The 12,643-nt window shown below is 34.4% G+C and overlaps 1 protein-coding gene across 4 annotated transcripts in view; it reads left to right on the forward strand.

Annotated features, from left to right (window-relative positions):
* The window catches only part of if (integrin subunit alpha inflated), a 356,189-nt gene that overhangs the window by 327,542 nt on the left and 16,004 nt on the right, over nucleotides 1-12,643 (forward strand). For 3 of the 4 annotated variants that reach the window (XM_074114504.1, XM_074114506.1, XM_074114507.1), the window contains 2 exons: nucleotides 4,804-4,852; nucleotides 7,934-8,005. In XM_074114504.1, the coding sequence (XP_073970605.1) occupies nucleotides 4,804-4,852; nucleotides 7,934-8,005 (121 nt within the window). The remainder of the gene's footprint in view (nucleotides 1-4,803; nucleotides 4,853-7,933; nucleotides 8,006-12,643) is intronic. The other variant, XM_074114505.1, reaches the window with a different exon arrangement.

Raw genomic sequence — 12,643 nt, forward strand, 5'->3', positions numbered from 1 at the left:
GTTTTCGACTGTCCCAAAATGAGTTCCCTTCAGGTGATTTTTCAACTTCGGGAAGAGAAAATAAAATCACAAGGACTCAAGTCAGGCGAGTAAGTAGGCTGAAGAGCCACAGGAATGTTTTTACTGGCCAAAAACGCGTGTTTATTGAAATTGCTGTGTGACAAGAGGAGCATTATCGTGATGCAACACCCACTTGTTCCTTGATGTTTGGGTCACACACGAAAGACCCTTTTGTTGTGTCCGTTTGTTGTGAAGTGTTGATTGAACGTTTGACCTTTAGGTAGAAACTCTTTGTGGACGATTCCGTGGATATCGAATAAACAAATCAGCATGCATTTGATCTTCGACTTCGGCCATCCTTGCTTTTTTTTTGGGCCTTGGAGAGGTTGAAGTGTGCCACTCCATGCTCTGGCGCTTGGTTTCTGGGTCGTACTCAAACACTCGTCATTAGAAATCACCTCAGTGGCTCCTTGTCAAACAGCAATTTCAATAAACAGAGTTTTTGGCCAGTAAAAACATTCTTGTGGCTCCTCAGCTTCCTTATTCGCCTGACTTGAGTCTTTGTGACTTTTTTTTCTCTTCCCGAAGATGAAAAATCACCTCAAGGGAACTCATTTTTGGGACAGTCGAAAACTTTCAAACGGCTGTAACCGACCAGCTAAAGGCTATTCCAGTACCGGAGTTCGAGCACTGCTATGAGGAGTGGAAGAAACGTCTCCAGCGCTGTGTGGCTACAGAAGGAAGTTATTTTGAAGGTGACAATATAGAATTGTAATTCTTTTTGAATAAAAAAATTTTAAAAAAATCAGTCTCATTACTTAATTTACAGACCTCGTAACTAGTAGACAACCCCGTGGCAAAAATAATAAATTAAGATTGTATAAATAATGAGTTAAAGAATCACTTGGACAGCACTAGATGGCTAGGCTGTAACGGTGACCATCTCCATACATGGTACTCAAGTCAGCGAGTTCATCTTGCACTTTACTGTCGTGCGTTTTTAAATTCTAAGGACTACATAAATTTATTTCTATGGCCATTTTCTAAACTTGGCAACAGGCTTTAACTAGAACTATATAGTTTATCAATGTCATTTTGTTCTAAGCTAATTATGCTAGCATTTTTATTGTGACTAAACATACTAAACATACGTATTCCTTTGTTTGCTCCAATAAACTAGGAAATCTGTATAATGCAACTCCTTGTTATCTTGATACGTAAATATTTTTTCGTAATTTTCGCTATCACATTTTTTCAATCTTTATTATAAGAGTAAAGAACAAATTACGCTCCTAAAAAGCTTATTAGGTTAGGGTGCGTTCCACTAAGCGCTCACAACGATCAAAATGTACCTTCATTCGTTCCACTTGACGACCGCGGTCGTTGTGGTCGTGGCGAAAACGTCACTAATGACGTCATTATTTTCGCTCACGCGAAGCTCACAACGGCCCCCACCTTTAAGAGCTGGGTCGAAGTGGGCGTTCAGAAATTTGGCGCAATTTTTAAAAGCAAAGATGGTGACCAAAAAAATTATATCAGGTAAATGAAAGTATTATCTCACGTAAATAATTGAATGTGTTTCTCGAAAGTCTAACAAAAATAATAAAATGAAAAATTACTCATCCCTTTACATACTAAATCACTGAATAACGACCCAATTACACTTTGATAGTTAATAATACGTGGCTTAAGTTTTCGCTTTTCACCATTGCGATTTTGTAAAATTGCATTCCACTTTTCATCGGAACTAGATGAAGAACTTTCTAAAGCATTATTACGGTGCATTAATAAATATCCTGCTGTTGCCACAAAAGACATTTTAATTTTATTTAAACGTAAATTTTATAAATACTCCACGAAAATGTAATATAAAAATTGAACTATATATATATTTTTAATATAAATCAACTTTACCAATAATTAATAAAGTTTATTATAACTGCTTATAAACGGGGTTAAAATTAATAGGGTGCGATCCACTAAGCGTTCACAACGATCACGCTCACGACCGCGGTTTTGCCCGTTCCACTTGCTTGCGAACGTTACAATCGAAAACTCAAGTGGAATGGACTATGGGCGCGTTTTAACCGTTCATGTAAACATTACAAATGGCGACCTCGAAAATAAGTCAGAAGCTTGAAGAGGTTGTTTTTTTAATTTTAACCCCGTTTATAAGCAGTTATAATAAACTTTATTAATTATTGGTAAAGTTGATTTATATTAAAAAAATATATATAATTCAATTTTTATATTACATTTTCGTGGAGTATTTATAAAATTTACGTTTGAATAAAATTAAAATGTATTTTGTGGCAACAGTTGGATATTTAGTAATGCAACGTAATAATGCTTTAGAAAGTTCTTCATCTAGTTCCGATGAAAAGTGGAATGCAATTTTACAAAATCGCAATGGTGAAAAGCAAAAACTTAGGCCACGTATTATTATCTATCAAAGTATAATTGGTCGCTATTCAGTAAAGGGATAAGTAATTTTTCATTTTATTATTTTTGTTAGACTTTCGAGAAACACATTCAATTATTTACGTGAGATAATACTTTCATTTACATGATATAGTTTTTTCTGTCGCCATCTTCGCTTTTAAAAATTTCGCTAAATTTCTGAACGCCCACTTCGACCCAGCTCTTAAGGTGGGGCGTTGTGAGCTTCACGTGAGCGAAAATAATGACGTCATTAGTGAAGTTTTCGCCACCACCACAACGACCGCGGTCGTCAAGTGGAACGGCTGAAGGTACATTTTGATCGTTGTGAGCGCTTAGTGGAACGCACCCTAAATCACGCAGTATTTTGTGCCAACTACGTCATCACAATTAAGGCTCCTTTGTAACCTGACTTCAATATCCCGAAAAGGTTATGTAGTGAGAAGGTTACATAGTGGATGTTAAGTTAAAAAAAAAAGTCAAGCTGACACCTGATCCAACCAATGAAAAGCATATAAGTGTTATATCAAAATCATTGCGTTCACAATTTTATTTTGTCGGCAGCTTCTTGACCGGTAGTCGTACCACCACAACAAATCCTAACAATATATCTCATTAGATGATGATAAGTACATATGGATGATTCGTTTTGTTGTTGTGTCCTTGTTTTCGTTACTATAATATTTGGATTACATACAATATAGTATTGATTATTAGGTATGACAGTTTTATGTTTATTTTAGTGGTGAGAGAATTGTTAATGTATTCTTAGTAACCAGTGAGTTGAAGTGTTAAGTATGTGCTAACACTAATACACAATTAAGGAGGGTTTAAATGTTTAGTTTAAAATACCAATTTTTAAAAATATGTCCACCAAAAAAAAGTTTGTTTTTTTAAAGAAAACTCAGAAAATCCATGGATTTTCTACAAAATAAAAAATGGATTTATTCCAAAATGGATTGAGTTGTTGCTCAATATTGGTTGCAGTGCCTAAAATGTATTGAATTGTCCGGAAAATAATGCAGGATTATAGTTTTAAAAGAAAAAAAATAAATATTAATTATTTATAACTGTTTTTATTAATCAAAATAGTCTCCATTACTTTCCATACATTTCTGCCAACGTGTGGGTAACTTTTCCATACCCTCTGTATAGAATTTGGAATCCTTAGAATTTATAAATTCAGAAAACGCATTTTCTAATGTTCTTTGGTCAATAAAATTTTTTATTTTGTAAATAGCGGTCCATGTGTCTAAAACATCAAATGGTAATCAGTAGGCGAGAGGTCCGGTGAGTAGGGCGGGTGTGGCAGAGTCTCATAGCCAAGCTCCCAACAATTTTCGGGGAAGTCAAACGTGAGATATGTGGCCGAGCGTCGTCTTGCAAAAGAATGGGCCTCCTTTCGATTGACTAAAGATGGCTTCATTATTGCCAATTTCTTGATGCATTACGTCAATTTGGTTACAATATGATTCGGCATTGATGGTTTCGCCAGGATTCAAGAAGCTGTAATGAATCAGACCGACCAAACAGTAACCATTACCTTTTTTTTTTGATGATTTGGGGGCTTTGGAAAATTGTGTGCTGCTTCACCTTTGTCAAGCCACTGTCCAGAGCGTCCTGCTGTTGTCGTAGAGGATCCACTTTTCATCGCAAGTTACAATTCTGGGACAGAAAAAGGATCGCTGTTGTTTCGGCAAAGAAGTGCAGCACGAATTTCATACCGCTGATCTTTTTGGCGGTCGTTTAATGTGTGGAGGAACCCAAAACTTTCAAGCTTTTTCACCTACCCAATCGCCTTGAGATGGTCCTCGACGGTAGATTTGCTGACTTCCGAGTTTCCCTGCCAGTTCTCGAACAGTTGTTCTTGGGATTTCCTTCCACCAAAGCTCGGAGAACATGGTCATCAAGAGCAGAACTTCTTCCACGGCCTTCTTTGTCTTCAAAGTCTCCCATCTCGAAATCTCTGGAACTACCGTTGAACAGTGCACTCACTTATACTACCTTTGCCCCAGACATCTTTGATATTTCTGGCCATTTGGGGCCCCCCGTTCCAGCCGAGTTTGAACTCGTAAAACAAAAATTATGCGAAAACCACGCCTTGACATCTTAGTAAAGATTTCCAAGTAGCAAAATATTACAGAGGTAAACAAACATTTTTTGTCTGAAAGAGGATTAATAAGTGTTTACATTTATAAAAGTCAAAAGTCCAACAAACATAAACAGTTTACTATTTGGAGCGGTATTTTAAAGGAAACATAAAATCCTGCATTATTTTCCGGACAACCCAATAATAATTCAAAGCTAGTAACTATTCTGTGTAACCTCCATGCCCAGTTTAATTGCATTTAACATTTGTTGTAGGATGGAAGACGACTATTTGTTGGAGCAGTGGGTAGCTGGTACTGGCAGGGTATGTATCGCCATTTTTTTTTTAAATTATATTCTCAAAATTTCAATTTTTTTTTTCTTTTATTTTGAAATTATTATAAATTCAAAATGGAGAGCATGATTATAGCATGAAGTTGTACTTCTTCCTTATTTATTTATTTTTATTTTTTTTACTTATTTCAATTATATATTTTGTTTTCTATTACATTGGGAGATTATAATCACCCATCATGCATGCCCAGCATTGTGCATATATTTATTATACATATCAAATTGTTAGATATAAATATTTATATTTCTAGCTTTTATAAATATTTCTTTATTTTGTATATTTTACTTTTATTTATTTTTTTTCTTATATTTATTTTCACTTTTCTTTATTTTTGCTACATGGTCGGGGAGCAGTTGTGTACAAAGAATTACAGCTTCATTCCCTTGCGTTCATTTTGCATTGAATTTTTTGTTTTATTGTAGAAATTTTTTTACTCAATATTTGTTTTCTTACTTTAGATAAAAATTTTAGAATTAGCGGTTTTTGTGTAATAATTTGAAAATAAGCTATTTATTTATTTTTATTTTTTGTTAGATATTAGAGAGCAATGGACATTAACAGGGTATATAGAAATAAAATCCATCATAGCGTTTCTTAAAGCTGGACAAAATTAGCGAAGCAGATCTCTTTAAAAAAAAAATAATTATTTAAGGCGCGTTGGTTTCAAAAGTCAGCAATCTTGGTTCTAAATGTGATTCTCTTTTCGGCAACCTTTTTCCTGAATGAGGACGGCTGCAGTACACTATTCAGTGATGGACAGTGTTGCTTGCAACGAAGAAATACTGTAAGGATGCACAGGCCTGTGCATCTGAGCGCAAATGTCTCATCTTGTTTTTATTACTTCTCTTCAAAATTCCAAATCCTTAGGATTAAGTTTTTAGTTCGGAGGAATGCTCTTAAGTATTGATCTATTGGTGCGTTTCCCTCTAGTGTTTTTCATTCCTTTAAAATGGAAGACTTCGTGAAGGTAAATCCCAGGCTCGGACGATTTAAAGAAGTTAGGAATCCCAACTTAATAAATATGCTTAATAAAGGTTCATAATACTCTTTTGGGTAGGTGCCATATACAGGGTGTTCATTTTAAGACGGCTCAAATGCATTTTATGTTTAAACTGTTAATCTGAGCAAAAAATGATAGAGGATTTGTTGCCCCTCACCTCTAGTTTCAGAATGTGTGCCTTGATTTTAGATTTCTGCTCGTATACGCGGCTGATGCGCGACCAAAATTGAGGGTTCGCAGTTGACCCCAACTTTCACATACACAGTTTTAAAGAGTATAAAAAGTTATGAAAGAAACCGGAAATCGTAATTCGATATCTTTAAAATTAAAGGTGCTAGGCTATTTCAGAATCTGATATTTGCTAATCATATTTCAATTTTTTAACTTGTTATCAAAGAGAAAGAAGAGCACGCGATAGGTCATTTTTATGTATTTTTACATCCCTTTTCTACTAAAAATATTGCCAAGGCAGTAAAGCTAGTATTTTTCTTAATATCGGGAAATAATTAGTTTCCCGAGTGAATTTTCTAAGAAAAATCAAATGTTAAAAGCTTTAGTTGTCCTCAACCATACACAAAATGGCTAAAAAAATAATTTTACATCTGTTACAAACAAGAAGGTTTAATAATTTCTTGGTAATTTTGGGAGAGTTGCGTTTAATTACCAAAAAAATTGGAAACCTCCTGCCACATATTTAAGTGATCAATATCTTTCATGTAAAGGATCAAACTTATTCCTTAATTTATCAAATAAAGCACTTTACTCAACTTCTGAAGCATGTACTGTGCCTCCTCAGATACAGATAGCAGTTGATAACCTCCTAGCTAATCTGGCTTGCGAGCCAGAGGAGGCACCTTTGAAGGCACAGTAATACTCTTTAAAACTGTGTATGCGAAAATGGGGGTCAACTGCGATCCCTCACTTTTGGTCGCGCGTCAGCCGCGTATGCGGGCAGGAATCTAAAATCAAGTCATTTATTCTGAAACTAGAGGTGACGGGCAACAAATTTTTCCTCTACCATTTTTTGCTCAGATTAACCGTTTAAGCATGAAATGCATTTGAGCAGTCTTAAAATGAACACCCTGTATAGTTCCAGCACGGATTGGACTCCAAGCCTTGGATCTACCTTTGTTCAAGCCTTGAAATCATACTCCAGTTCCAAGCAATCCAATTTTGTTCTGGATGGTGCCATCAGAATAGCGGCAGCCAAAGCCATAACACCCTCTAGGCAAGCTGCTAACCTCCTTTACATCAGCTCTCAAAAACTCGGATTATTTTACCCGCCATTTCAGTAGAGTAGAAGGTGGTTCTCATGCCTTCATTCGACTTAATTATTAAATAAATAAAAATAACAACTGCCTACAAGATCATAAAATTCCATATACAATGCCTTGTAACTCTCTTCAATGGGCAGGAACAAACAACAACCGGGAATAAAGTGGTTCTTTCAATAGATCCTTTGAATTTTTCTCAGAGATTGCCTTCATATATTTGCTGACTGTGAGTCTATACAAATAGCTACATAAGTAATCTTTTCTTATTTTTTAAGAAATAATGTAGCCGCTGAAGCACTCGAAACATTTCCACATAAAAAGCTTTGAAAAAATGTGTAAAGTTCACTACATCAGCGCTATCTATCAGTAAAACTGGTAATTAATTGAGGCAGCCATTCTAAAATAAGTTCATTGCTCAATATTGATGCTCCTAACTTTCAGAGATAGCAAACAATTCTATACTCTTTATTTAAATTACTGATTGTTTTTATTTATATTCGCAGAAGATCAATAATAATTTTGTCCAGCAGTTGTAGCTAGATTTAAAAATTAATTAGTCAATAGTAAAAATTAATTCTTTTAATTCAAAAAATAAATTTTCTCCCGGTTAAATAATAGATTCCTGTGTTTTTCTTCTTGAAAAATAAATTTTTGATTAAAAAAAAAATGGAGTTGTGTGTTTTACTAAGTGTGCAAAAAAAAGAACAATAAAACACAAATACTAGAATAGAAAAAAACAAAAGGAAAAGAAATGTTGCATGTTGCTTCAAATTGCAGGTCAACTACACTCTATAGACAGCAGGGCCAGACTTCCATTCACTCCCAGGAGTTATTCCTATTACTTTGAAGGTAAAATAAATATAAAGAATGAATAAAACATACCCTTGCCTAGACCAGTTTTCATTAAAAATAATAAAATTAAAATACCCTGAAAATTGAATTAAAACTGTTTTATTTCAATCCCTGCTTAATATTTTTATTTAGTTAACAAATAACTTATGTATCAATCATATCTTATAAAATAACTTGCGAAAATGTAACCTTGATAAACAAAAAATAATAATAATAATAATAAAAATAACATAAATTACCTTATATATACGGAACATTGTTTGGTTTTACAAGTGCCTTTAAATACTGGCATTAATGGTGGCAGTCTTTTTTTTTTTTTTTTTTTTTTTTTTTTTTTTTTTTTTTTGGCGCATCAACAGCTGAGGTCATTAGCGCCCGGAGCTTTTTCCAGTGCACTGCCGGCCTCCGGACAGTGTTCTCTCGTTACAGACAACACTGTCCATCACCGGACAGTGAGCTGTAAGAAGCTCCTAGGAAGAGAAAATCTAAGGGTCAGCTGCTGGATTCGAACCCGGGACCTCCGCGTGGGAGTCCAGTATGCTAACCTCATAGCTAATCCCTTCCCTCGGTGGCAGTCTGTTATTGTGTTCCAAAATTAAACTTGTTCTATTAACCAATTATTTCGTTTAATTATTTTGGTGGGTTGTTTATTGTCATTTTAAAAACATTTTTCTTTTTTTATGTATAAAATCATTTTATTTTTTATTGTAATGTTTATTGATGTGTGAAAGCGGTGGCATAACCTGGAGTTTTGAAGAGGTAAAATTATGAGGTGGAGAAATTGTAAACAATGGAAACAGATGCATAACTTACTGGAATTTACTTATTTTTAGTTTCTGGACTTATACTGTTTACATTTGTGAATTCTAGCATTTGGTTTCATATATAAGTCCCGGCTGTGCAAACATGTTTATGTTTCGTCAGGAAAAAAACATTATAATGAGTTAACGCATTAGTGCAAAATAAAGCTAGAAGTTTACTGAGAAGAAAAACAGATATTAATCTACTTTATCCCGAAACACTCACCAGCAATTTGAATTTAATTGAAGGTACTTAGGGCCCAGTCCAGGTGAGTTCAAATAAGCCCATATGGTTGCTTATGTTAACTAGTGAATCGCAACAAAATGATATTTAACTGCAGAATATCTAAAATTGTAGTGAATAAGTTCTGGCTAATTTCGGGAAGCATTATCATCGATGACATTATAGAGTTTACAGCTGTAAAACTGCAACCCCAAAAAAAACTGTATTTAGAGTCAAATACAGTCAAAATGAACATTTTGGAATGCAATCTGCTAAGCTCTTGCATGGAATAAATTGCAAAATTCAACAAATCAGAATTAAGAGAGAAAAATATTAAGCGTCAAAGTCAAGCAATTCATCAACAGTATAGACCATGTTCAAAAATAAACTCAGATCTAGCATCCATTCTAAAAAGAATCCCTAAAGGAGCCATATAACTGTAAACATTCTTCACTAGAATTTGCTCAATGTCCAAAAGTAATAATATTTGGGCATTTTATTATGTTAAAAGATTCCTAATTCGAAATGGTGTCCAGATGGAAAAAACAGTGAATATACAAGAAATGGTCTTCTTCTATACCATGACAAAAATGAATAATACTTCACTGAGAGGAAGAGTTTTTTTAAAAATAAATTACAAATTGCAGAAAGATGATACTTTGCAGGCCAACGCAAAACGTATAAACGAAAAAGTTAGTTTAGTTTTTCAAATATGCTGTCTATAATAAGGGTTTAGAGAAATAGAAGGCAAAGAATATGGCGACAGGATTTCAGAAGCTTTGGGCTATAAAATGGAAAGATGTCAGTGTAAACATTGATTTATGAAGAAAGGAATCATGGTTGATAGTAATAATAATTTTGATGCTTAAATTTCAAAACAAGAACATTACTGTTAGAGAAGAAGATTACCTGTTTATCTTCTTTAACATCAAGATATATTTTATGAGGTAATAAACATTTAAGTAATTAAAGCAGGTAACCTTAATCAAAATGAAACAAAAATGCCCAATGAAAAGCTAAAAGTTGGTTGATTTTTGGGGAAGAAGTTTTAAGAATATATTTCAGGTCTAGGCATTTAGTAAAAGTTAGTCTTGGTAGTGATGTGTTAATTTTATTATGTTCTTCAATGTACCAAAAATTTTATAAAAAAATTCATCACAAAGAATTTATTTTTTTTACAAATAAAGGGCAAAAAAATAAAAGCAATAAATGTGTGTTGTAATTAACAGCACCATTAAAAATAATCCATAATTAAAATTGGTTTCCATCTATAATTTATTTTCTTTACCTTTGATTTGTCCTTGAATTAATTTGTTATATTTCTAAGTTTTGTTGTTCACTACGTTGTGAATGTATTTGGCATGTTTTAATATTTAACAAAAGCATTTTGCTGATATAATAGCATGTAATTTCACACCCTCTTTGTTGCTTCTTTTTTTAAAAAACAATTATCTGCTGAATAGAAATGCATGTGAATGAGCTTTATTTTGTTTATGCAACAAAGTTTATTTTAATGTTTTCCAAAAATCACTGGTGATTTTCCTTTGAGCATCTCATTTAGCACCCACTGGTGAGCAAGCATTTTTATTTCTGTTTTTTTTTTTTTAATTATCTCTTTATACTTTTATTTAAACTGTGTTATTGTTTGTTTTGCTTCTACTTGTACGCTTTTGTGGTGTTAATAAAATACAAGTGATTTGCTTAATTTACATTATTTAGAATTTTTGATCACTGTTTACATAATTATATTTAAATAAATATTGCATTTAAAAAAATATTTATATAAATATTATATTTAAAAGAAATTGCAGGTAAGAGTCTTTACTGTAGCGTACTCATGAATAGGTTGGTACTAGTGATGTACAATGAATAATAATTAAAAACGAAGATTCGTCAAGTTTTCCGAACTTCTTATGCTTGGACAGTGAGACTTGGAAGTGTGGACTACCAATGATGTCAAGGCGACACTTTATGGTATAAATAGATCAGAAGTAGTGAGCTAGCCATAATCTTATTGGCATAGATTGTTACAATAATCATCAGACCTGCTATTCATGATGATAAGGCGGAAAATAATTAATTCTAGAGAAGCCATCTACTCAGTTCTATAATAAGTATGAGATTAGTTCAAGGCGAGTGTGATACTGCTTGGACATACGAGTAGAATTGGAAATCAGAAGAAGGTACTTCTCATGTAATTGCCCAGATAGTCTGAACGAATTTGGTAATGAGCAGACATATCACTTGCCCAGACTTAGTACCATGAAGTCTCAGTTTTTTGAACCCTTTTGTGACATAACAAAATACCTCAACCTCTTAAGCGTGGTTATTCTAGAGGCCACATTGATGCAGTTGAACCTAAGAAAATGAAAAGTTCATTGACAGTAATTCGTCGTAAGTTTTCTCTTGCATTAGTCCAACAAAACTCACTGAGAACCTTGAAAAGTTTTATTGAATCTTTACAGTTGCGCTTAATGTACAACAAATAATTGAGATAATATGTTTAACAGATTTGCATCTTGCATATAATTAAAGTATATTATGTAATATATACGAGGGGGTACCCAAAAATAACCGGAATTGCGTTGCCGCGCATGGAGCTTATGTAGTACGCATTTCTGCCGCTAGACGTGTATAGCGCAATTCCTTGCCAGTTCAGTCCTGCCTGTGTTGTCTGCCTGGCTTGTTCTGTTCATCTGCAGTGATTGTTTTTACCAGCGCTGTTTTGTTTTTTTTTCGTTTTTTATGATGGCAAGTTTAAGTGAACAACGTGCAGCTCTGAAATTTTGTTTTCTACTCGGCAAAAATGCTGCTGAAAGTGTTTTAATGTAGAAAACAGCTTACAAAGATGACGCTATGGGAAAAACTCAAGTATACGAGTGGTTTACTCGGTTTAAAAATGGCGACATGGCGATTGATGACAAACCTCGTTCTGGACGTCCATCAACTGCCCGAATCGACGAAAATGTTGAAAAAATTCGAGAGCTGGTGTTCACAGACCGTCGACAGACAATTGATCAACTGTCAGAGAGTAGTGGGTTATCTTTGAGCTCGGTTCAGCGAATTTTAACGGAAGATTTGGGGATAAAAAGGGTTGCGGCCAAGTTTGTTCCTCGAGTTCTGACTGACAATCAAAAAGAACATCGAGTTGAAACATGATCCAGACTTTCTGTCAAAGGTCATTCATTACTGGTGATGAGTCATGGTGCTATGGTTATGACCCAGAAACAAAGCAACAGTCGAGCCAATGGAAGACGTCATCTTCACCCCGACCAAAAAAATGTCGTCAAGTCAAGTCAAACATCAAAACAATGCTGATTTGCTTTTTTTGATGCCAAAGGCGTAGTCCATTCAGAGTTTGTCCCCCCAGGTCAGACCGTCAATCAAACCTTGTATTTGGAAGTTTTGAAAAGATTGCGCAATAGTGTTCGCCAAAAAAGACCCGATTTGTGGCAAACAGGAGACTGGTTCTTCCACCACGACAATGCACCTGCACTGTACAGCCATCTCTGTTACACAGTTTTTGGCTAAAAATGGCATGGTTCCGCTGCCCCACGCACCTTACTCGCCTGACCTGGCTCCGTGCGACTTTTTCTTATTTCCACGCATGAA

Source organism: Rhodnius prolixus, unplaced genomic scaffold (genome assembly GCF_049639745.1).
Source record: "Rhodnius prolixus isolate KJV_2025 unplaced genomic scaffold, Rpr scaffold_7, whole genome shotgun sequence".
NCBI lineage: Eukaryota > Metazoa > Arthropoda > Insecta > Hemiptera > Reduviidae > Rhodnius > Rhodnius prolixus.